At 42.1% G+C, this 26,954-nt stretch overlaps 1 protein-coding gene across 3 annotated transcripts; it reads right to left on the bottom strand.

Moving 5' to 3' along the window:
* Positions 1-2,996: 2,996 nt before the first annotated feature.
* NMU (neuromedin U) lies at positions 2,997-26,692 on the bottom strand. Of its 3 annotated transcripts, XM_087723797.1 has the most exons (8): positions 26,504-26,692; positions 14,211-14,260; positions 13,326-13,373; positions 13,143-13,202; positions 10,358-10,432; positions 8,973-9,026; positions 6,666-6,705; positions 2,997-3,518 (listed from the first exon to the last, which is right to left on the bottom strand). In XM_087723797.1, exons 1-7 carry the CDS (start codon positions 26,640-26,642, stop codon positions 6,670-6,672), a joined length of 462 nt encoding a protein of 153 aa, XP_087579923.1. In that variant the 5' UTR covers positions 26,643-26,692; the 3' UTR covers positions 2,997-3,518; positions 6,666-6,669. The 3 variants fall into 3 exon arrangements, with proteins under 3 accessions (XP_087579923.1, XP_087579925.1, XP_087579924.1); XM_087723799.1 differs by lacking the exon at positions 10,358-10,432; XM_087723798.1 differs by lacking the exon at positions 13,326-13,373.
* Positions 26,693-26,954: the final 262 nt, after the last annotated feature.

Below are 26,954 nucleotides of genomic sequence, written 5' to 3'. Positions count from 1 at the left end.
GTACAGGAAAGTGAAGGTATAGGCTTAATTAGAAATGAAAGGATTGAAAGATATTCAGATGGTGTACATAGGCTGTTTGTGGAAGAGCATGAAAGTAGGAATCCTTAAATTAGTAATAATTGCATGCAATGCTCCATTAAACAGTCATAGAAGGAAAATCCAATGTGAGTTCTAAAAAAGAAAGTCTGGAAAGATTCTGGCAAAAAATGATGATGGTGATGAGAAGAGTTCTGAATGTGGGACATTTTTAGCAGTATCAATAATGGATCTTGGGGGAAAATGGACATGGAATAAGAAAAAGGTGATAGAAATGGGAGCGGGAATAGGATAACTTCAGAAAAAGAAGTCATATAAAAATATTAGAACTCCTTCCAACAGAACGGAGGGTAAATATAAGAGGGTTTTGAATCTGCCTATTTATCGTGTTTTTCGGAGTATAAGACACGCTGGAGTATAAGATGCACCAAGGTTTTGAAGAGGAAAATTTTTAAAAAAGTTTTTGCACTCTGCAAACCTCCCCAAAACAGAGTGTTTTTTGAAAAAACAGGCATGGTTTTTTTTCAAAAAAAGGGCACGCATAGCCTTTAGGAGGCTTAGAGAGTGCTCCTCGGGGCAGGGGGGCAAAATTGAGGAAAAAACGGCCTGCTTTTTGCTCATTTCTGCTCTCCCCAGCCCTCAGGAGCTCTCTGAAAACCTCCTAAAATCTATGCAGGCCATTTTGGTGAAAGGGACGGGGTTTCGGGAGGCAAAAAATGCTGTATTCAGTGTATAAGACACACCCAGATTTTCAGCCTCTTTTTTGAGGGAAAAAGATGCATCTTATACTCTGAAAAATACGGTAGTTGTCTTTAACAGGGAAAATGCAGAGAAATTTTGCAAGTTTTATATAAATGCCCCCCCCCCCCCAAAAATAGAGCAAGCAGATGGAAGAACTGCAAAGATGATAGATAGATAGATAGATAGGTAGGTAGGTAGGTAGGTAGGTAGGTAGGTAGGTAGGTAGGTAGGTAGGTAGATAGATAGATAGATAGATAGATAGATAGGAGGTAGATAGGTAGGTAGGTAGGTAGGTAGGTAGGTAGGTAGATAGATAGATAGATAGATAGATAGATAGATAGATAGATTGTAGATAGATAGATAGATAGATAGATAGATAGATGATAGATAGATAGATAGATAGATAGATAGATAGATAGATAGGAGATAGATAGATAGGAGGTAGATAGGTAGATAAGTAGGTAGGTAGGTAGGTAGGTAGGCAGACAGACAGACAGACAGACAGACAGATTATAGATAGGAGATAGATAGATAGATAGATAGATAGATAGATAGATAGATAGATATAGATAGATAGATAGATAGATTAGATAGATAGATTGATAGATTGTAGATAGATAGATAGATAGATAGATAGATAGATAGATAGATAGATGATAGGTAGGTAGGTAGATAGATAAATAGATAGATAGATAGATAGATTGTAGATAGATAGATAGATAGATAGATAGATAGATAGATAGATAGATAGGAGATAGATAGATAGGAGGTAGATAGGTAGATAAGTAGGTAGGTAGGTAGGTAGGTAGGCAGACAGACAGACAGACAGACAATAGATAGGAGGTAGATAGGTAGGTAGGTAGGTAGGTAGGTAGGTAGGTAGATAGATAGATAGATAGATAGATAGATTGTAGATAGATAGATAGATAGATAGATAGATAGATAGATAGATGATAGATAGATAGATAGATAGATAGGAGATAGATAGATAGGAGGTAGATAGGTAGATAAGTAGGTAGGTAGGTAGGTAGGTAGGTAGGTAGGTAGGTAGGTAGGTAGGCAGACAGACAGACAGACAGACAGACAGATTATAGATAGGAGATAGATAGATAGATAGATAGATAGATAGATAGATAGATAGATAGATAGATAGAGATAGATTAGATAGATAGATAGATAGATAGATAGATTGTAGATAGATAGATAGATAGATAGATAGATAGATAGATAGATAGATAGATAGATGATAGGTAGGTAGGTAGATAGATAAATAGATAGATAGATAGATAGATAGATTGTAGATAGATAGATAGATAGATAGATAGATAGATAGATAGATAGATAGATAGATAGATAGGAGATAGATAGATAGGAGGTAGATAGGTAGATAAGTAGGTAGGTAGGTAGGTAGGTAGGCAGACAGACAGACAGACAGACAATAGATAGGAGATAGATAGATAGATAGATAGATAGATAGATAGATAGATAGATAGATAGATAGATAGATAGATAGATAGATAGATTAGATAGATAGATAGATAGATAGATAGATAGATAGATAGATAGGATAGATAGATGATAGACAGAGACAGATAGATAGACAGACAGAGATAGATGATAGACAGACAGACAGACAGATTTCAGTGGTGCAATTCAGCCGTTCTACCCGATTTGGGTGAACTGGTAGTGGTGGCAGTGGGAGACTCTGCCCACCAGCCTGGATGTCATCATATCCCGTTTTTGACGTTCTGTGCATGTGCGGAAGGTCCTGCGCATGCGCAGAGGTGGCACATGTGCTCACATTTGTGAACCGGTAGCGAAGGTAAGTTGATTTCACCCCTGGATAGATAGATATGATAGACAGACAGCGAGAGAGAGAGAGACTGATATAGATAGAATTTCATGTTTTTAGCCTTTCCGTCTCTCTCAAGGAAAGATATAGTGATTGGGTAGGAAGCAGACTTTTGCAACAAAGAAATGTTTTTTCAAAAAAGTTTAAATGGCTATATAGAAGACGGTGCATCATGAAAGAAAGCTGAATGTCACAGGAATGGGATGTTTAAGAAGTGTAGATGGTAACAGAAAGGATATGAAGTCAAAATTTTGAGCGTTCCTCATTTTGGTTATCTCCACTTACAATGCTCTCCTGCTTCAACAGCAGAAACATCATAATATCATAATATGCAAGGAGGGCCCATTTAAAAATATTTTGGATATTAGTGCATTAGTTGTTTTGCAAAAAAAACACTCAAGCCTAATTGGAAATCGTTAAGACCCAAAGTCCGGAAAACATGACACTAACAATCAGCAACATTCTCATTAAAGTACTCTCATTAAAAACAACTCTCTAGTGAATGATTTTATTTACAATAAAGGAAGGGAAAAAAAATATGTATATGTAGCATTCGCTCAACTGACAAGGTCCATGCATGCAGCAACAACACTTTTGTTTATAATTTAATTTCACACCATTTCAAAAATTGTAACACAAGGGACTAGAATAATGTTAAGAGGCTTTAAAAATTGTACTTTAGGTTGCAAACCTGTACACACTTAATGGGAGTGTAAGCCCATTACACAAGAACTTTTCCGTGAGTAAACATGCAGACGTTTGCATTTTCAATCGTAAGAATTTTGTACTTTGGACAGAGTATCTTTTAAAAATAAAAGCTTTGACATTTAATAGCGCATAAGATGTCCATTTTTTTTTCTGCAGCCCCAAAAGTGATCCGAGAACCCACCTAAAGAAAGAAAAAATATTTAATTATAATAATATATAAAACAATTACATGACAATTTTATGATACGCACTTTTTAAAAATGGATTAAATTGTTATACATCTGGGGCAGTGGTGGGTTCCGGATCCCATTGCAACTGGTATTGTACAACGGGGCCCGGCATCCCCCATATGAACACACGCATACATCCTTACCTCCTGTGGCGCTCCGCGATGCTTCCGTGACACTCCAGCTGCTTGGCGGAGCGTTGCACAGGCACCGTACGCTCCGTGTACATGCACGGAAGCGCCGAAGAGCTCAAATACAGGTAAGGATGGAGGGCGGGTGGGCCCCCCGGAGCACCATACCGGAACGGTACCTGGTACTCCCGGAAGGCACCGATACACCCGTACTGGGGCATACTGCCTGCAACCCACCACTGATCTAGGGGAATATTAATATTTTTGTGATACTGATTGGTAAAATCCATTACTGGAATCTGTGTTTGCTTTAATCCAGAGTTTCAAGACTTGATTGGAACCTTCTCCAAGAATCTGTTTGCTCTTACCAACTCTCTCTCTCTTAAATGGGATGTCTTTCCAGAGGTGGGTTTCTACCAGTTCGGACTGGTTCGTCTGAACCGGTAGTAACTTAGTGGCCTGAGTCGCTGGAACCAGCAGCGACCCAGGCCTGCCATGTCCCCGAACTTCTCGCGGCGGCATAGGCGCCACCATCTTGTTTTTGCTTTCTGTGCATGTGCAGAGCAATTTTTTGTTCTATTGCGCATGTACATGTGCGGGGCGCATCCTTGAATGAACCAGCAGTAGAGGCAGCCAGAACCCACCCCTGTGTCTTTCAAAGAATTACAACTTGTCCCATTGAGGCAGGGAAGTGTACGTCGGTAGGAGAGCATCCTCACTCATTGCATTACGGGGTGGGATGCTGGCTTGACAGCCACGGACCGAAAGACATTACAGAGGGTGGTGAGCACAGCACAAAACATTGTGGGCTGCCCCCTGGGTTCCACCACAAAACCGCGGAGTACAAAATCGTGCTTGACGAAAGCGCGCATTTGACGTCATCACAGCGCGACGAAAACATCGCGCTGTGATAGAAAAATGTAAAAATAAAGCGAAAACCTTACCCTAATTCCCCCAAACCTAACCCTAAACCTAACCCTAAACCTAACCCTTAACCTAACCCTAAATCTAACCCTAAACCTAACCGTTAACGTAACGCTAAACCTAACGCTAACCCTTAACCTAACGCTAAACGTAACGCTAACGCTCTAAACCTAACCCTAACCCTAAACCTAACCCTTACCTTTATGTGAATCGGCTTGCTTTAATTTTAATTTTATTTATATTTTTAATTTTTTTCGTAGCGCTGTGATGACGTCACATGCGCGCTTTCATCGATCGCGATTTTGTCTTCCGCGGTTTTGACGGGTCACGGCCCCCTGACACCACTAGATGAAATTGCTGAGGTTTGCTGCCTTAGGAGAGTGAGGAAAATCCTCAGGGACGACTCACACCCTGGCCAGCCTTTCTTTAACCTCCTACCATCTGGAAGGAGATCTAGAAGCATAGGCAGCCCAGGCTGAAGAACAGTTTTTATCCATGGACTGTCAGACTTTTAACAGATTAACAGAGTTAAAAGCAGTGGTGGGATACAACCGGTACGCCCCGGTATGGGCGTACCGGTGCCTGCTGGGAGCACCAGGTACCGTCATCTAGTCCAACCCAGCCTTGGAAGGATGGAAGGTCGAATCAACCTTGAGCTGGTCAGGATCGAACTCCTGGCTGTGGGCAGAGCTAGCCTGCAATACTACATCCTAACCACTGTACCACCAGGGCTCTACGATGAAATGATAAAAGCATATCAATATATTCAGATGAAAAGTCTTCTTTGTACAGTGAAGATGGATCACTGCATTTTAGACATACTTTGACGACTCCTGAATGAAAAATAACTCTACAACACAATAGTACGATTGACTTGCGAGTCAGTGCAACGTGCAATAAGTTCACATGGTACAATATCAACTGGGTGTCTACTCTGGGTGTTTGTTAGTCAGATTCACTGGGATTTTTTGTCTTTCCATGTTAGTTGTATTGTGTTGGGTGGGAGGCACGAAGGGAGGCTTAGCCAATCTCCTTGTACCCATGTTGTATTCTGACAATAAAGGTTTTGAATTGAATTGGCAGAGGACTCTGAAGAGTGGCTGATGCTATGGAAATAAACCTACCCTCTTATCCATGAAGACCAAAGAGGGCTTCTTAACAGAACTGAGAGGCTCTACCAACCACAGTGATGGTAAATTCTAAAGGAATTTAGAAAATTGCTCATCGCTTAGGTTACGTTTATAGTTTTTGAATAATCAGGTGGTTAGATAAAGGTAAAGGTTCCCCTCGCACATATGTGCTAGTTGTTCCTGACTCTAGGGGGTGGTGCTCATCTCTGTTTCAAAGCCAAAGAATCAGCACTGTCCGAAAACATCACCGTGGCCATGTGGCCAGCATGACTCAACACCGAAGACGCACGGAACGCTGTTACCTTCCCACCAAAGGTGGTTTCTATTTTTCTACTTGCATTTTTACATGCTTTCAAACTGCTGGGACAAGTAATGGGAGCTCGATCCATTACGCGACACGAGGGATTCGAACCGCCGAACTGACAACCTTTCTGATCGACAAGCTCAGCGTTTTAGCCACTGAGACCCCGCGTCCCCCGATCAGGTGGTTAGACAATTCTAAACAGACAAAATCAGGAGATATGGAAGCAGTAATGTGGAGAAGCAGTAAATTCTTCCATTACACTTTGGGAAGGATATGGTAGAAAAAGTGAGATTTTGTTCTGAGAACAAAACTTTGGGCATTAGAATTATTTCTGTGAATTTTTTTTGTAATTGTTGGCTTCTTTCTGGGGAGATGAAAGAATGCACTAAAATGCTGAAATGTAATCCTTTAAATTCCTCAATAGAATGGTTAGGAAAGTGTATGCATGTATAAACACACATATATACACACACACACTTATTTATAATACATGTATCCATGCATGTTAGTGCCTGAAGTATTTATAAAAAAATACAAAGATTATAAGATTTGGTGAAAGATACTTTTCCCCAGACATTCCAATTATTTGAAACCAAAAGTAAGATTAAAAACCTTTTTAATACAAAGCAGCTGATCTTCTTCCATTACGTGGCTACAAAAAAAAAGAAAAGAAAGGATAGATAAGTAATATCTTTGGGAATGCCTCTGTGAGAATTATGAACTCCCTTCTTGCGATTTGAAACAAAGTTCTAACATGTTCATGATTTTTTTTTATTTTTATTTTATCAAATTCATATATACATTCACAATTATATGATCTCATAACTGTTATTAATAATATGTATTTATAACAATTTTCCCCTACAGTTGACAATATACTTGAAGATTGCTTTCTTAACATCCCATAGATCCATCTTATCTTACAACGGTCCTACTTCTTCTTCCCTCCCTCCCTCTTTCCTTCCCTCGTTTCTTCTCTCCTACTCCCCTTCCTTCCCTCCTTCCTTCCCTCCCTCCTTCCCCTTCCCTCCTTCTCTCCTTCCTTCCCTCCTTTCTTTTCTTCTTCTCTCCTTCCTTTCCCCCTTCCTTTCCTCCTTCCTTCCCCCCTTCCTTCTCTCCTACATTCCCTCCTTTCTTCTCTCCTTCTCTCTCATGATTTTTCTCTTCTCTCATGATTTTTTTTTTCACACCGCTCTTACGTTTTAATTACAGATGAATATTAGAGAAGAGATTTGAAGTGTTTCAAAAGTGTGAGCAAAAAATCTTGATCTCTGTTTATCTTCAACTAAGACTTTTGACTGCAAGTTGCCTTGGAGAGGTATGTAAACCATGAAGTCTGCCTGGCTCATTGATTTAACTCGCGAGCATTTATACTGACATATTCAACAGAATATACGTAGTGCTGGAGGGCAGCAGTGATTACAGCTGAGGACTGCAGGATTATTCTCTGGTAGAAAACGAGAAAATGAGCAAATGGCATATATCAAGTCCACCTGTCCCTCTTCGTTCTCAGGACTTTTCGCTGGTCTCTTCAGAAAATGCTGGAAGTGCCACCTTTCAGTGCTCTGCTACATTGAGACCGATCTTACTCTCTCCCCTTTAGGATATTTAGGGAATATTTATTTATTTAGGTCATCCTGTCCTCTCCTGCTGTGTGCATTTTTTGTGTACATGCACATGTACAAAACTGGAATCTGTCCAACCGAGAAATTAATGAAGGCAAAAGAAATAACACAGTTGAAGGAGAACAAATAAGAAATAAGAAAGCTTTGTTCTCTAAATTAGTTATGGTTCAGTTCAAAAAATTTAAGCGTCCTATGCACTGTATACCTCTTAAATTGGTTGTATTATGTACTGTATTTTTTGCACTATAAGACGCACTTCCCCTGCCCCAAAAGTGGGTGGAAATGTCTGTGCATCTTATAGAGCGAATATTGCGGCGGGTGGGAGGGGGGGCCAGTGCTGCCGCCTGTCACTGCCGCCACCTCTCTCCGCTGCCGCCATTCACTGCTGCTGGGGAATGCTGGAGCCTTTGCTGCCAAGCAGCTGATCGGCAGTTGGATCGGCTTCCTGAAATACCGCCGATCAGCTGAATGACTGTGGTGGCAATAAGCGGTGGCGATAGGCGGCAAATGGCGGCAGGGGTGATAGGTGGCAGCAGCAATCCCTGATGCCTAGAACAGCTGATCAGCGGTATTCCGGGAGGCTGATCCAACCAGCGATCAGCTGCTCGGCAGTGAAGGCTCCAGTGTTCCCCGGCAGCGATATCAGTTCAGTTAGTTGACCAGTGGTGGGCGTAACGGAGGAGAGCACTGGTGAGCCATGTGTTGAGGCTGTGATAATGTGATGAAGCTGACCAGGCTGTTTACTGTTTGCTGCAAGGATGCTAGCCGGATGAATACCGGATGGATGCTGGGAGGCAGAGGCAGACTTTTCTCTCCTTGTTTTCCTCCTCTAAATCTAATGTTTCTCTTGTGGCCCGATGCATCTTAGCAATAGCAGTTAGACTTATATACCGCTTCATAGGGCTTTCAGCCCTCTCTAAGCGGTTTACAGAGTCAGCATATTGCCCCCAACAACAATCCGGGTCCTCATTTTACCCACCTCAGAAGGATGGAAGGCTGAGTCAACCCTGAGCCGGTGAGATTTGAACAGCCGAACTGCAGATCTGCAGTCAGCTGAAGTAGCCTGCAGTGCTGCATTTAACCACTGCGCCACCTCGGCACTATCTTATAGTGTGAAAAATACAGTATTTAAAGAAGAGTCATGAAGATGATAAAATCGGCTGCATCATCTATTGGTAGTTCTACTTTATTGGCCAGCCAAAAGACTATCTCCCCAAAGAATAACCTCAGCATAAGTTCTGCTTATTGTCTTGTAATATAGCCTTGGGCCAGAAACAAACAGAAATTGACTTACTCGGAACATAAAGTATCCTCGGCTTTGAACTCCTCCAGGTATTCGAAGTTCTTCCTAAAAAGAGAAGAGATTTCAACATTCCTCAGAACCAAAGTGACGAAGATTATTTTCGTCCTTTTGCACATCGCAAGGCCTTTTTGCTCCTACAAGCCATCTCAAAATGGAGCTTAATAAGGGGATACGCCTGCCTGCCCTAAATGGGAAACATTTACACCAACATTTTGTGAGGTGATGATAACAGCCACATCAGAATGTTTTGCTTAAAGGTCCTTAATTATTAAGAGCAGTGTAAGTCCGATTTCACTGATATTTCTTTCATTTTCTTTGTGGTAAAATGTTTACACGAGGACTTTCGGGTATAATCAGGGGTGGGCTGCTGGGGGTTTCCAGGGGTTCGGGAGAACCTCTAGCTAAGATTCTGTGCAGTTCAGAGAACCCCCAAATCCCACTCCTGGCTGGCCCTGCCCATCCCGCCCCTCCCCTCCCAGGAGTCACATTTTTCAGTGCCATTGCAACTTTGAACGGTCACTAAACTGTTGTAAGTCAAGGACTAGTGTATGATACAGCCCAAAAGAAATAAATTAAAACTGAAGGGAAGAGAAGAGGGGAAGGAGAGATGGAGGCACGGAATGGCAAGAAAGTGACCCAAATTGTATTACCCGTATTTTTCGGAGTATAAGATGCACCAAGGTTTTGAAGAGGAAAATTTTTAAAAAAAGGTTTTGCACTCTGCAAACCTCCCAAAAACGGAATGTTTTTCGCGAAAACGGGGGCCATTTTTTTTTTCAGAAAAAGGGCATGAATAGCCTTTAGGATGTTTGTCAAGTGTTCGGAGGGGATGGAGCAAAAACGAGCAAAAAACATCCCATTTTCCTCAAAAACGGGTCCGTTTTTTGTCAAAAAAAAGGGGGCATTAGGAAGCTTATAGTGAGCAAAAAACAGTCCATTTTTTGCTCATTTCTGCCCTCCCCAGTCCCCAGGAGCTCTCTGAAAGCCTCCTAAAGGCTATGCACGGCCATTTTGGTGAAGGGAGCGCAGTTTCAGGAGGCAAAAAAAATGCTGTATTCAGTGTATTTAAAAGACGCACCCAGATTTTACAGCCTCTTTTTTGAGGAAAAAAGGTGCATCTTATACTCCGAAAAATACGGTATATACACACACATATATATATATATGTGTGTGTAAAAACGAATATATATAGACTACGGTGAGTAGGCAAATGTTAAATAGCAATTATAAGAATGTATATCGATGAATGAATTTGAAAGGGAAAAATTAAAAACTTTTTTAAAAATGAAATAAATTAAAATTAAGCTTATTTTTAAAAGAAAGATGAGAAAGACACATGAAGTTAAACTGTTGCACATAATTTAGAAGTTACATACGTCCGCCTTGTATCTCTTCTGTCTCCTGTCATGAAGTTGGGGAGTAAGTGGCAGCAAGGGATGTGGGACCAATGGCTAAGAAAATAGGAACAGAGACACGGGAATGGCAGTGAGATTCTAGCTTGACTCTGGGAGAAAGTCCCTCTCCTACAACAGACACTGTTAAGCACAGCAGACAGACAGAAATAATAAATATCTTCCAGGCTTAAAATCATGGTGTATTGGAGACAGGGCTACTATTACACCAGTGGTGGGATTCAGCCGGTTCGCACCTATTCGGGAGAACTGGATGTTAACTTTCCAAGCAGTTCAGAGAACCGGTTGTTGGAAGAAATCTCCTTTTGCTTTTTTCCACTTTGCAGGGATAATCCTGTAAGGAAGGCGGGAAGGAAACATTCTGGTGTTGTTTCTAGCCTAATCTTCATTGACCTACTTATAGAAACTGCCTCTCCGGTTAACCCTCATTACATTGTAACAGCTAAGGCGAAGCGCCCATCAACCTGAGTGATGTTGAGTTGGCCACACCCACTTGGTCACATGGTCACCAAGCCACACCTACCCAGCTGGTCATTAGGGCAGAGAACCGGTTGTTAAATTATTTGAATCCCACCATTGTATTACACCAAAACTGGCTAGAGTACTAAATGCAGGAGGTCTTTGACTTACAATAGTTCAACAGCATGGGAAAAAAGCGACTTATAATAAAATAATAAACTTTAGAATAATTTGTAGAGCTGTAAAAATAGTAATGGTTTCTGATTTTATCCCAGAATTTGGCCCAAATGGTTTCTTCCATAAAGACAATGTGGCAAGAACATTAACTAAACTATGTCCTTTTTGGAGAGAGAAAGAGGGAGCTTAATTCACGCTAACTTGTACTTACTATTTAATTGCAGTGCTATTTAATAAATAGCAATGCTCATTTACAAACTACGGTTACATCAACTTTGGTGAGTTTCTAATGACAACTTTAGGAAACCATGGCTTGAAATCAACTTAATTCAAAATAATATGTATCAAGGTCAGTGATTTCTAACGATAAAAATGTTAGAAATCGAATAAACGCTGAAGCTTTTCAACCCTACAGAGAATATGGCCCAATAAAGCTTGTCTTGCTATGTAATACAGAAAATATTGAATTTAAATTCATTTCAAGGCTTATGCAAATTGGAAATGACTTGTTCGTATCTGCTGCTTTGTAAACCTTTCAAAATGAGATTTTTAAATTACCTACCTAATTTACAATTTGACAAATGGTTCTGCTAACCAGCTGCCCAAAGAAGCCTCATTAGGCGTAGATTTAGAGTAACTTCATTGTCACTTTGAATGCACACTAATCGTTAAAATGAAATTTTGTTCCCTAGAGCTCTCAAAGGGTCACCCGCCTCCAATATACACTACACAAATATGTCAAAAATAAATAAATAAATACAAAATTATGCGTATACCCACATATATTGGCGAGATAGTTGGCAAATAGATTCAACAATAAATAAATAAACGATTTAAACGAAGGATATGCAGAACTGAACATTCTGCCAGCCATTTCCAATCTGGAAGATTATATCTTGGAAAAAGCCACTGGGTCATTCTTGATATAGTAACGTTGATGCGTTTCAGAGGAAAAACAGACCACTCGTTTTTGCATATTCCTTATTTAAATTAATCTGTCTTGTGTGTAGCCGTGCGACCGCTGGTATCGCAAAGCTGAGAATCCATTAGCATCCATCGTTTGCTTAAAAACTAATTATAAAACATTGCAAGTACTACTCAACTTGTAGCCGGAATGCAGCTTGCAAATATTATGGTAAGTCATGGCAGTGGTAAAATGGACCATCACATGATCAATTTTATGACCTTTGCAAGCCGGCATTAAAAGAACTCACTGTTCACTATGGGATGTGCTTTTTCTTTTTTTTATTAAAAGTTTTTTAAAAAGTTTTACAAATATATACCTCCCCGCCGAACCCAACTCCCCCCCCAACCTCCCAGAGCAAATATAGGGTATAAACATTAACAACCATATTCTAAAATAAACTAACAGACTTTAGCATCATCCCTCACTTTAACTCCCCTTTTGTAAAGCTAACTTTAAACAAGTTGTATCATTCTTTGCTCATTCACTCATAAGCTATCTGGAGTTTCTTAGTCCCATATTTATTCTGAATATAATCAATCCATCTTCTCCATTCCAGCTTGTATTTCTCATCTGAATGGTCCTTAAGATATGCTGATATTTTAGAGGGGTGTGCTTTTTCTGAAAACTGGAAGTAAGTGCCATGGTTTTGGCCAAAAGGTCATCCATTCTAGTTGTGTGACCACAGCACCGGGCAAATGGCGGTAAATAGAGCCGAGGTGGCACAGTGGTTAAATGCAGCACTGCAGGCTACTTCAGCTGACTGCAGTTCGGCTGTTCAAATCTCACCGGCTCAAGGTTGACTCAGCCTTCCATCCTTCCGAAGTGGGTAAAATGAGGACCCGGATTGTTGTTGGGGGCAATATGCTGACTCTGTAAACCGCTTAGAGATGGCTGAAAGCCCTATGAAGCGGTATATAAGTCTAACTGCTATTGCTCTTGCTATAATATGAGCTGGTTGCTAAGCGTTCGAAATGAGGTCATGTGACCGGGGAATAGCAGTTGGAACTTAAGAACTGAGTACCATATTGGGAGGGGCCGTCGGAACTTTGAGCAGTTGCTAAGCAACCGGTCATAAGTCAAAGACTGCCTGAACAGAAGAAGCTGACTACCATGTTTAAAAAAAAATGCAGTGGCAACTGTTATTACCTTGTCTTTCTGTAGCAGTTCCAGAACCATAAAGCAAAATTCTTCGAGCGCATTGGATGGCTAAAAAGAAAAAAGAGAGAGAGAGGCTAGATTAATGAACTGAAATTATCCTTCTTGGGGGGGGGTGGGGGGTTAGAGGAAATTAACACATTTGCATGATTTAAAACGTTAAATTCAACTGACCTGAGACAGAGGGTCTCTAGCTGGGATAGTAGAACACATAGCATCTATCTATCAAGATTGAGTAGAAGGTAGAATCAGTAACGTTTTCAGCGGAACAAAAAGGAAAGAAATTTAGCTTTTTTCGTTTGGTACTACAAATAAAGTATATGTCAGTTTCCTATTAGAAATCTCAATGATTAAATCTGTTTTTTTAAAAAAAACTTATAGTACAAATGGCACAGGTACCGCTCGGACCCAGGCTTCCTTAGAAAGCAAGAGGCAAAATCTTGGTCCCTGCAAAACCTCATTTATTTACACGACTGTGAATCCCTGTAAAGTCAACAAGGCTTTAGCAAACTGTCTTTCAGAGGAATGTTTATCCACACGCACCTTATCTCGTTTGAGCGCTGCCAGATAACGAGTTTCCAAAGCAACAGGGCAAAGCAAAACATGGCACAGAGTCTCTTATGGTCATCACACACACAACTTTCCACTTTTGAAACGATTGAATGAACCAATTGTTTCCTGCAAAAGCCCACTCCCCATTTGTTCCTCTTTTGTTTCCTATGAGAGGAGCCAATCACCTCCAAGGTGTGGCTTTACTCCTAAGTCGACCCTGCTTTCTTAGTTGTTCTTGTTTTCTGGCAGCTCTGCGCATGCACACACTGGGAACAGGCTCCAGCTGTTCCTCTGCCTCACTGCTGTCTAACTCCCTCTCTACGTCCGACGCAGAGCCCTCGTCTGAGTTTCCTACAGCCCCCAGGACTGGCCCATGTTCCTCCCCAACCTCCTCACTGTCCGACTCTACTGCCAGTTCTTCTGGCCACCAGCGGCCCACAACAGGTACACCTTTGTGTTAAATAAAACAACACTAAAAGTGGTAACATGAAGGATACTGTTTTCTACCTCATTCCACACTTTTTCTCCTTGGAGAACATGGGACATCACTGGTACACCTGGAAATAAGAAAAAAAAATGATCTGGGTTTAAATTTTCTGTCTATGATATATTACCAACTATGCAAAGATCACCAAGTCTGAATATGTCAATGAATGAACAAATACTGTTACTCAGAAAACACAGTGACAGTATTAATAACAAAAAAGCAGACATGGCATATACAAGAAGCTGATATTCAGAGTCCAGAAACAGTTCACTTCAGGCCTGATTTATGTCGTGATCTAAAATATGATATGCTTACGTCATTATTTTTTCATGCTTCTCAATTTCAGTGCCAAAACAAAATTGTGAACGAAGTGTTGAAATTTCTGCACTTTTGAATCTGAGCTGCATAGCAGTACACATTGGATGATGTGAAAACACATGTTTCCAAACGCATTTTATTTTAATCCCTAATCCTAACAATATTGAGTTTGGAATGTGACCCGTCCCATAAATATCTACATATATTTGAATGCAGAACTTTATTTTTCTTTTAAATTAGTGTTGCCACTTTATCCAGATGTGAATTCAACATACTCAGGTATTTTCTGAAACGATGGTAGTTAGAGGAAAAATATATGCTATGTATTTCTGTCTCTTTCATTCTCTAAAAGACATATGTTCAACACCTAATCAATATTTCAAGTATTTATGAATAAGGATTTTTTTATGATTCTTTATTTATAAGGAATCAAAAACCTATGGAACAAACAGTCAAGAAATACATTACAGATTGACATTTCCTACATGATGGCCTTGGAAAAGATATTAAAATGCCACGATGTGTCCTATGCCTGCAAAGATCAGAACTGTACAAGGCATGGTATTTTCTTTACTGATGTGAAATTTGGACTTTAAAGACCCCAGGCTAGAAAAAACATTCACGTCTTTGAACTTGAGTATTGAAGAAGATTCCTGAATATACCAGTGTTTGAGAGGTGCCACAAAGAAGAGGGGAGTCAACTTATTTTCCATAGCACCTGAAGGCAAGGCAAGAAACAATGGATGGAAACTAATCAAGGTGTTCTGACCTAGGCATCCCAAGAGCATGAAGCAACTCCTTGTCCCGACAAAAACCCCTTTTATTAATTTATTGTGAATTCTGCTCATTCACATCCAGCAAAGTCTTTCAAGGGAGGATTTACAGTCACAGACCTCATCTGGCTTGGAGAGCTGCCAGGCCGATATCTGCAAACTTGGCAAGGAGTCTCGGAGAGTCACGAATCAATTAAGCGAACTAATTGTCTCCTGCAAACTCCACTCCCCTTTTGCTCTCTTTTAGAGCCAAGGTGGCGCAGTGGTTAAATGCAGCACTGCAGGCTACTGCTAGATCAGCAGTTCAGCGGTTCAAATCTCACCGGCTCAGGGTTGACTCAGCCTTCCATCCTTCCGAGGTGGGTAAAATGAGGACCCAGATTGTTGGGGGCAATATGCTGACTCTCTGTAAACCGCTTAGAGAGGGCTGAAAGCCCTATGAAGCGGTATATAAGTCTACTGCTACTGCTATTGCTATTTCCTCTGGGAGGAGTCATTCATCATCCACTGCCTTACTCCCAAGTTGACCCCTGTTCTTTAGCTGTTCCCTTCATCTGGCAACTCTGCGCATATGCACACTGGGAACAGGCTCCAGCTGTTCATCTGCCTCACTGATGTCTGACTCTGAAGGCAGCTGATAACTGGCTTACGGCTCTGGCCCCCTCTCTGCCTCCGACACAAAGCCATCATCAGAGCATTCCCCAGACTCCAGGACTGGCCAATCTTCCTCCCCAACCTCCTCACTGTCCAAATCTGCTGCCAACTCCGGTGGCCGCTGGCGGGCCACACCCAAGAGAGAAGCAACCTGGAATTAAGGAGAAACTTCTTAACCAGGGCAACAGAAGTTGCTTTCAGAAATTGTGGGCACTTCACTGGAGGTTTTTAAGAAGAGACCAGACAGCCACTTGTCTGAAGGGCTGTGATGGCGAAACTATGGCACACATGCCACAAGTGGCACGTGGAGTCCTCTCTGTGGGCCCGTGAGCTGTTGCCTAGGCTCAGCTTCAACCCGCATGTGTGTGCGCTTCCCGCCAGCCAGCTGATTTTCAGATCTCTTGGGAATGGGGGAGATGTGCATGTATGCATGGGGAGGCAAGGGGGGGTAACATACACATCAGTGGTGGGTTTCAAATTTTTTTAGAACCTCTTCTGTAGGTGTGGCCTGCTTTGTGGGAGTGGCTTGCCGGCCATGTGACCAGGTCAGCGTGGCTTGCCAGCCATGTGACCGAGTGGGGAGTGGCTTGGCAGTCATGTGACTGGGTGGGCGTGGCCAACTTGTAAAATGTGGTGAAACTCACTTAACAATGTTCTTGCTTAGCAACCAAAATGTTGGCTCAGAAACTCTGGCATTTGAAGCACGCAAGTCTTAAAGCTGTCAAGTTACAAGACCTTTGCACCCCTAAACCTTTAGAAAGAAAAACCCCAGAGGTGTTCAAACTTGACAGCTGTAAGACTTTAAGGTTTAGATAGGACTCTTAGAGGCGGGTGGGATGATTGATGAGCCACCAATTAGTGAACGGCAGTCGGGGCAAGCATGGTGCGGGCGGGGAGAGGGAGGGAGATGGAACCGGTTCTAAACGGCACAGTAGATTTGTGGAACCTCTTCTATAGAAGAGGTTAGAACTGGCAGGAACCTGGCTACCTGAGAGACCGCCTCCTGCCATTTGCCTCCCAAAGACCGATTAGATCACACAGATTGGACCTCCTCCGGGTACCATCGGCGGGTCAATGTTGGCTGGCGACCCCCTGGGGGAGGGCCTTCTCTGTTGCTGCCCCGGCCCTATGGAATGATCTCCCCGTAGAGATCCGGATCCTCACTACTCTTCCGGCCTTCCGTAAAGCCATTAAGACCTGGCTGTTCCGGCAGGCCTGGGGCTGTTGATCAGCATCCAGCCCCATTTTAAGTGTATGTATGTTGTGTATTTTTAAAATGATTATATTTCTATTTTTAATTTTTAATTCCCTTGTTTGTCTGTAAGCCGCCCAGAGTCCCCTGGGAGTGGGCGGCATACAAATACCAATAAACTGTAAACTGTAAACCTCTGATGCACATGCATGGAGGAAGTGCAGTGCTCCCCACCATGCCCCATTTTTAGTCTCAGGAGGCTTCAGGAAGACCTGCTAGGCCCAAAACGGGGCATGGGGGGGGCTGGTGCTCATTTTACCCACCTTGGAAGGATGGAAGGCTGAGTCAACCTTGAGATTCGAAGTGCCAAATTGCTGTCAGTCGACAGAATTAGCCTGCTGAATGAGACACTTCACAATTGTGATGAAAAAAAGAAGTTATAGGGTCAAAAATGTAGGGATGCTAAAGGACAATGGTTTGAATACAAAATGAGAGAGTCGCATAAAATAAATACTCTGATGGGATTTGGCCGTATGGAAAAAAATGAACTGGGATCAAACTGCAAACTGTGTGTTTGTTTGTATTAAAAGGAAGATGAATCTGATTCGCGCAACTCTCAGAGAGTGCTGAGTTTCTGAAGCACAGAAGTGACGTACAGGTATAATGGCAGCCCGGATTATTTCTAAAAATATGAAGGTATGAATATGGTGAATAGTGTTGGTGAAATTCAGATTTTAATCTGTTTCCTCTTCTTATCTCGTGCAATTAATTTGCTTTCTTGCTACTTTTATATTACTTTTTTTGCTTTGTATCACAGTGCTCACCCTAAAAGGGAATAGCATGACATTCATGTATGTAGGCAAAGTTGAATTATGTTAACAGGGTGTTTTCAGCATTCCTATGGAAAACAAATAAATAAAACCATCAAAAAGATATAATTAAACAGTTCTGATTTTTTATAATCTTACACATATCTATTCTGAAGGAAATTCTATTCAGTAGGCTTTGCTGCCAGAAAAATGCAGTATGAATGTAGGTATATACAGTATGTATGTATGTATGTATATGTATGTGTATGTGTTAGATAGATAGGTACAGGGGTGGGTTCCTGCCAGTTCTAACCTCTTCTATAGAAGAGGTTCCACAAATCTACAGTGCCGTTTAGAACCGGTTCCAGCCCCCTCCCCCCGCCTGTCCGTATATCATCAAGATGAAGAGCGAGAGGAGGAATTCTGGGAGTTGAAGTCCACAAGTCTTAAAGCTGTCAAGTTTGAACACACCTGTTTTTTTTTCTAAAGGGTTAGGGGTGCAAGGGTCTTGTAACTTGACAGCTTTAAGACTTGCATGCTTCAAATGCCAGAGATACTGAGCCAACATTTTGATTGCTAAGCAAGAGCGTTGTTAAGTGAGTTTCACTGCATTTTACAAGTTGGCCACGCCCACCCAGTCATATGGCTGGCAAGCCACTCCCACCTGATCACATGGCCAACAAGCCACTCCCACCTGGTCACATGGCCAGCAAACCACTCCCACAAAACAGGCCACACCTACAGAAGAGGTTCTAAAAATTTTTGAAACCCATCACTGGGTAGGTAGGTAGGTAGGTAGGTAGGTAGGTAGGTAGGTATAGAGTGAGTGAGAGAGAGAGAGAGAGAAAGAAAGAAAGGGAGATGATAGATGGATGGATGGATGGATGGATGGATGGATAGATAGACAGACAGACAGACAGAGAAAGATAGATAAATAGTGTTAGAGAGAAGATGGATGGATGGATGGAGGATGGATGATGGATGGATGGATGGATGGATGGATGGATGGATGGATGGATGGATGGATGGCAAGCAGGCAGGCAGACAGGCAAGACAGACAGACAGACAGACAGAATTCAAATTGTAAAATGAGGGCAGAAAGAATATACCCATTTACAGCTTGTTAGTAAAAGATTTTTTACTATGCACATCAGCAGTGCTTGCTAGTTGGACCCTGGATGGCTTCTAGTACAACTCCTAGCACTACTAATTTTAAAAAAGTATTTTGCAACTCTTCCACGTAGGAAGAAAAAAGTCACAGAAGAAACAAAGAAATAGAAGGGAACTGCACAAAGAATAGGATTTGGGCTAAGGACCACATTAAAATTCTAACTGGGCAAAACATATAAGCGTAGTTAATACTTTGCACTTTCTGCACGAAGCACAAAGACTTAGAGAAGATACAAAGGACTCAGCCATTTTTCAAGTTCTCTTCGTTATGTTTTCATTTTTAGGGTTTTTTAATATTTTGAAGCTGTAAATATGAACATATGATTTCATTTAGGACTACGAAGCAAGTAATGGAGATCAGTCTAGATGATATTAAAAATAAACATTCAATATAATTGTGTGCTTTGACGAATGCTGTCACTTTTGTTACTTATCAGTAAAATAAGGATTCTAAACCACAGAGTGGTTTGTGAATAAATAACTGGGATATTTTAAAATGTACTTATCTACTTGCCTTAAAAATGTATCTTTGGGATTTTATTTATTTGTTTTGCAAAGCGTGTATAAGATAATAGATATAAGTAGATACAAGATTATGAATACATGAAATGGATACGAATAAATGGGGTTGTTAGGAGAGGGACGGTAGGCACGTTGGTGTGCTTATGCCTGCCCCTTACAGACCTCTTAGGAATGGAGTGAGGACAACAGTAGACAGTCTAAGGTTAAAAGTTTGGGGGTTTGGGGAAGATACCACAGAGTCAGGTAGAGCATTCCAGGCATTGACCATTCAGTTGCTGAAGTCGTATTTTCTGCAATTGAGTTTGGAGCGGTTTACCTTGAGTTTGTATCTATTGTGTGCTCCTGTGTTGTTGTGGCTGAAGCTGAAGTAGTCATTGACAGATAGGACATTGTAGCAGATAATTTTATGTACTATGCTTAGATCACACCGAAGGCGGCATAATTTTAAGTTGTCTTAAGCCCAAAATTTCAAGGCTGGTGGCATAAGGGATTCTGTTGCGAGCAGAGGAGTGGAGGACTCTTCTCGTGAAATATCTCTAGATTGTGTTAATGTCCGATATGCAGTGCAGGTTCCAGACAGATGAGCTGTATTCAAGAATTGGTCCAGCAAATGTTTTGTATGCTCTGGTTAGTAGTAGTGTTACCAGAGAAAGAAGCTACGCAGGATTAGGTTAATAACTCTTAATGCCTTTTTGGCAATGCTATTACAGTGGGTTTTGTCACTTAGATCATTAGAAATGAGTACTCCAAGGTCCTTGACAGGGTGGATGTTGTCTATGAGGTCGTATCTGACCAGCTTATATTTTATGTTCTGATTTTTGTTGCCAATATGCAAGACAGAGCATTTGTGGGTTGAGATTTGAAGTTGCCAATTGCCTGACCATTCTGACACATAGTCAAGGTCTTTCTGAAGAGTAACAGTATTGTCGGTGGTGTTGATTAGGTTCGTGGCACGACAAAACCGTGCTCGACTAAGCCGCGCCCAATTAAACCGCATCGCTGACGTCATCAACAGGGCGACAACAGCGAGCGCGGAGAAAGAAGGGCGCTTTAAATAGCGCTTTGAAAGCAAGCCGATTCAACTTAAGGTAAGGGTTAGGTTTAGGGTTAGGTTAAGGGTTAGGGTTAGATTTAGGGTTAGGTTAAGGGTTAGGATTAGGTTTAGGGTTAGGTTAAGGGTTAGGATTAGGGTTAGGTTAAGGGTTAGGTTTAGGGTTAGGTTTAGGATTAGGTTTAGGGGGGTTAGGTTTAGGGGTTAATTTTAGGTTTAGCGTTTACAGCGTGCTTCTGTCTCTGCGCTGTTGTCGCCCTGTTGATGACGTCAGCTACGCGGTTTCATCGAGCGCGCTTTCATCGAACGCGGTTTTGTGGTGGAACCGATTAGTTTTACATCATCAGCGAAGAGAATGTAGTTGCTTATAATATGATTGCACAGGTCATTTATGTAAAGTATGAAGAGTGATCTACTAGCAAGTTCAACCTTATGCTTTAAATTCAAGCATTTCATCAAATGAGCGTACGATAAATATACCGATACTTGAAGATATCTACAAAGGGAAATATGAATTGCTTGACCTACTTAATATCTCAAAGATATAATGCCTGCAATTGTGTGAAGAAATCCTTTCTCCTGTTCTATCGCAGAGATTTGTTTCTGCTGTGGCTTCTATTTAAAATTAGCGTATAATATTCATTGATGTCATATTCTTCATTACGTCAACTATTATTTGAAAATTCAATGTTTTGCTGATTATTTATTAGTTGACCTAAAAAAAGGCACTATTGCTCTCCAGAGGGACACACACTTCGATAATAAGTAACTGCGTTGGAAATGACATTCATTGCTAGACGTAAACTAGGATGAGACAAGAGTTTTAAAAATTGGAATTACATTCTTATTGCTATAATTGTGACAAGGAGGAGTCCCCAGATCCGACTTAAAAGTTCTGCATAATATACAGTATCTCTATATATTATGGAGGACCTGCATTGAGTTCTTTAAAAAAAAACCAGAACATAACTTTTTACAATTGTTAAGAAGCTCTTAAGACATAGAACAGAATTGGAAACAGATGAAGTATTCCGTTTAAATCAGAGGAGTCCAACCTTGGCAACTTTAAATCCAGTAGACTTCATCTCTCAGAATTCCCCAGCCAAGTTTAATTGGTGTAAAATGACACACCTTTTGAATTTTTTGGGGCAACGTTTCATATGTTACAGCATAAGGAAAGCAGCTTGCTGCAATGCGTAAACTTAACCCTAATAAAAGAGAATATTTGTAGCTCAAGGTTGACAAGGGGGCGGGTTCCTTGGTCCTCTCTCAGCTTGCTTGTTTTCTGACAGACGTTTCATTGCCCTCCTTACTAGCACTGATGATGTTACCTAGTTTGGGTAATGAAACGTCTGCAAAAAAACAAGTCAAAAAGAGGGCTGTGAAAATATTTACAGACCCCTCGCCTCCTGGACATAAATTGTTTCAATCCCTACCCTCAAAACGACGCTATAGAGCACTGCACACCAGAACAACTAGACACAAGGACAGTTTTTCCCCCGAACACCATTACTCTGCTAAACATATAATTCCCTCAACACTGTCAAACTATTCACTAAGTCTGCATTACTGTTACTATTAATCTTCTCATTGTTCCTATCACCCATCTCCTCCCACTTAGGACTTTAACTTTTATTTGTTTGTTTGTTTATTTCATTTGTATGCTGCCCTTTTCCCGCGAAGGGGGACTCAGGGCGGCTCACAACTCGAACAAGGGAAAGGGGATGCAGACAGTTTGACAACAACACAAAACAATACATAATTTAAAAAGCGCAACAATCATACCATTCGAGATAGGGGCAACGGTTCTTTAGCCCCAGGCCTGTCGGAACAGCCAGGTTTTAAGAGCTTTGCGGAAGGCCTGGAGGGTGGTGAGGGTTCGAATCTCCATGGGGAGTTCGTTCCAGAGGGTCGGAGCAGCCACAGAGAAGGCTCTCCTCCGGGTAGTCGCCAGTCGACACTGGCCGGCGGATGGAATTCGGAGGAGGCCTAGTCTGTGGGATCTAATTGGTCTGGTGGAGGTAATTGGTTGTATCCTTGCAATTTATATTGATTGTTTCCTATTATGATTTGATTGCTTATTTGTACCCTATATCTATTATTAAGTATTGTACTTTATGATTCGTGATGAACGTATCTTTCTTTTATGTACACGGAGAGCAGATGGACCAAAGACAAATTCCTTGTGGGTCCAATCACACTTGGCCAATAAATAATTATTCTATTCTATTCTATTCTATTCTATTCTATTCAAATGCAACAATAATCATAGGCTCCTGTGCCTTTAAAATCATAAACAAGGGGCAGGAGGTTTATTTATTTGTCCCTACATTTTCTGAACATTCGTAGTTCACAATTGAACACTAACATCAGTGGAGTGAGATGTTTCTCAGAGCTTACGAATAATAAGTCATAGAAAGCTTCAGACACTATGTTACATCTGTGGCTCATCCCATTCACTTGATATTGGCAGAAGAGACCTAGAAGAACAGATATTTAAATGCACCCATGTTACATTCTGCCTAGGGCTCTTTAAAAGGCTGAGTCACTGGAGCCCCAAGGAGCCCTCTTAACAGCTCTCTTATCAAGAAAATGGATAAGTCACTCAAGTTGCCTTGTTTATTATACACTTAGGGATACCTATCCCAAAATCTAAGTAAAACTTCATGTATTAAAATCCTGGAGAAATTTCTTTGGAGGGGGAGCGAGGGGTGGGGCCGAGTAAACTTCTACACTTGCCTTAAAAGTCTTGTTGAAAGAAATGTCCTTTTGGGTTCAGCTCCAAGTGGGGAAGAAGATACTGGAGACATGGAGGCTGCTTGGAAAGATGGTTTATTGTTGGACAGGGCCACATGGCTTGAGCCCTGAACAGAAAAGGTGATCGATCACATGTTTCAATGTTGATGGAGAAGAAGAGAGAAGGGCTGAGGAAGGGGCTTGCTAGGCTTTTTATACCCTGTTTAGTCCCACCTCTCTGTTTCCTGTTCCTGTGTAAGAAATGTATTCTGACTGGTTATCAAACTCCCATGGTGCCATGCAGGGGGCTACTCTCTAGGCTATGATGAGTTCTCAGATGCCTTGTGGTCAGTTGAGTAATATCCCTCCCCCCTACAGCTGCAGTGAGGAGAAGTCTTTATTATGTAAAGTGGGCTAGCCGGGCCATCTTAATGGCCCATTAGCTGGGGATGGGCAGAAAGCTATAGGCAACTATTCTGTCTTTTAAAACATGTTTCTTTTCACATCCAGAGAAATATTCTGCCTTTTCAATATTTCCTAGGATATTTCATTTTTCTGGGAGAGGGCTGGATGATAACTTCCCACAGTCTGAAGCAAGAAAAGTAAACTTTGAATACGATCGAGAGGAAGGGATGCTTGGATAGGAAAATTCCCAAATAGCTGAAAAATGGGGACACCCTCCCCCCTTTTTATGGCTGTTTTAAAGAGGGGAATCCTCGGAGGGGGGCATTTATGGCAGGGTCATCCCCAGCTAAGAATGTACTATTTGAAATGCTCAATGTTTTCCATTCAAAGTAGCAACATGCTAGAAGCACAGATCGCTCGCGACTTACAAGAGTTCGTTTAGCCAACGTTCAAAGTTAGAACAGCACTGAAAAAAAGGTGACTTAGGGCCATTTCTCACCTTTGGTGACCATTGCAGAATCCCCATGGTCATTTGAAAAAAAAATCCAGATGCTTTGCAGCTGACTCCCATTTATGACAGTGGCAGTATTCCCCAGAATCACCTGCTCCCCTTTCGCCACTCCCGACAAGGGAAATCAGTGGGGAAGCCAGATTCGCTGAAAAACCACGTTAACAACTTAACCCCTTCGGGGATTCATCTGGGGCAAGAAAGGTCGTAAACCGGGGCAAAACTCACTTAACTTTTTGAGTCTGTCATCTGCACCTCTATAACTGTCTGGTTTGGCTCTGCAACCCAACAAGACAGACACAGACTTCAGAGGATAATTAGAACTGCAGAAAAAACAATGGCTACCAACCTGCCTTCCATCGAGGACCTGTACACTGCACGAGTCAAAAAGAGGGCTGTGAAAATATCTACAGACCCCTCACATCCTGGACATCAATTGTTTCAACTCCTACCCTCAAAACGACGCTATAGAGCACTGCACACCAGAACAACTAGACACAAGGACAGTTTCCCCCCCCCCCGAACGCCATCACTCTGCTAAACAACCAATTCCCACCACACTGTCAAACTATTAAGTCTGCACTACTATTAATCTTCTCATCGTTCCTATCACCCATCTCCTGCTCCTCCTTATGACTGTAACTTTGTTGCTTGTATCCTTATGGTTTATATTGATTGTTTCCTAGTATGATTTGATTGCTTATTTGTACACTACGACTACTATTAAGTGTTTTACCTTATGATTCTTGATGAATGTATCTTTTTTTTAATGTACACTGAGAGCATACGCACCAAGGGCAAATTTCTTGTGCATCCAATCGCATTTGGCCAATAAAGAATTCCCTTCCCTTCCCATTCTAATCCTCTATTCCCTTTCCTTCCCTTCTAATCCTTTATCCCATTCTCTTCTCTTCTCTTTCCTTCCCATTCTAATCCTCTTCCCATTCTAATCCTTCCCTTCCCGTTCTAATCCTCTTTTCCATTCTCTTCCCCTCCTTTCCCATTCTAATCCTTTATCCCATTCTCTTCTCTTCCCTTCCCATTCTAATTCTCTTCCCATTCTAATCCTTCCCTTCCCATTCTAATCCTGTTCCCATTCATTCCTTCCCTTCCCATTCTAATCCTCTTTTCCCTTCTCTTCCCTTCTCTTCCCATTCTAATCCTCTATTCCCTTCCCTTCCCATTCTAATCCTTTAGCCCATTCTCTTCTCTTCCCTTCCCTTCCCATTCTAATCCTGTTCCCATTCATTCCTTCCCTTCCCATTCTAATCCTCTTTTCCCTTCTCTTCCCTTCTCTTCCCATTCTAATCCTCTATTCCCTTCCCTTCCCATTCTAATCCTTTAGCCCATTCTCTTCTCTTCCCTTCCCTTCCCATTCTAATCCTGTTCCCATTCATTCCTTCCCTTCCCATTCTAATCCTCTTTTCCATTCTCTTCCCCTCCTTTCCCATTCTAATCCTTTATCCCATTCTCTTCTCTTCCCTTCCCATTCTAATCCTGTTTCCATTCATTCCTTCCCTTCCCATTCTAATCCTCTTTTCCATTCTCTTCCCTTCTCTTCCCATTCTAATCCTCTATTCCCTTCCTTTCCCATTCTAATCCTCTTTTCCATTCTCTTCCCTTCCCTTCCCATTCTAATCCTGTTCCCATTCATTCCTTCCCTTCCCATTCTAATCCTCTTTTCCATTCTCTTCCCTTCTCTTCCCATTCTAATCCTTTAGCCCATTCTCTTCTCTTCTCTTCCCTTCCCATTCTAATCCTCTATTCCATTCTCTTCTTTTCTCTTCTCATCCCTTCCCTTCCCATTCTAATCCTCTTTTTCATTCTCTTCTCTTCCCTTCTCTTCCCTTCCCATTCCAATCCTCTATTCCATTCTCTTCTCTTCTCTCCTTTTCTCTTCCCTTCCATTCTCATTCTAATCCTCTATTCCATTCTCTTCTCTTAATAACCGCATTGCTTAGTGATGGAAATATGGGGCTCCATGGCGGCCGTATGTCGAGGAGGGACCCGTGAGATGAAAAGTACCCCCCCTACACACTCTGGATTATTGGGGCTTTTGCTTTCAATGGATTCCCACCCCGCCACCCCCCTAAAAATATTGGGGGGGGATCTCAGAGAAAGAAACCGAAAAGGCGCTGAGCCTTTGACTGAAAGGGGACCGGGAAGACCCCTTACCTTTGCAGGAGCTCACCCCAAAAGCCAGCAGGGCGAACAGCAACCTCCAAGCCGTTCCAGGACCGGCTTTGCGGCTGCCTCTCCCCGGCCACGGGAGCTGCTGCGCCGGCCGGGTCCGGCAAGCGCTGGCCCTTCGCATGGTGCCTCTCACCGCCGGCGCTCCTGCTGGCTCTCTTGGCCCGCCGCTCTTCCCAGGCTCCCGAGAGTTTGCAAGGGCTCGGCTGGAGCGCTCCCACTTTTAAATCTCCCGGATCTGGGGGAGGCGGCGACGGGGCAGCCCCGCCCCACGTCAAGCCCTTCTTTGCCTCGCCCGCCCACGCGTGACTCAGAGGAGCGTCCGGAGCCCCGAGCCCAGCGTCCCTGAAAGGTCTTTGGGGGAAAGGGCCACGCGGATTGACCGCGGCGCGGCCCCTTGCAGGAGGGAGCCGCGGGTGTCTTTGCCTTTGGCAAA

This window comes from Thamnophis sirtalis, unplaced genomic scaffold (genome assembly GCF_051295495.1).
Source record: "Thamnophis sirtalis isolate CommonGarterSnake01/CBP01778 unplaced genomic scaffold, rThaSir2_p1.2 scaffold_10, whole genome shotgun sequence".
NCBI lineage: Eukaryota > Metazoa > Chordata > Lepidosauria > Squamata > Natricidae > Thamnophis > Thamnophis sirtalis.
The sequence above is the reverse complement of the archived record's forward strand: the minus strand, read 5'-3'. Positions and strand labels throughout refer to the sequence as shown.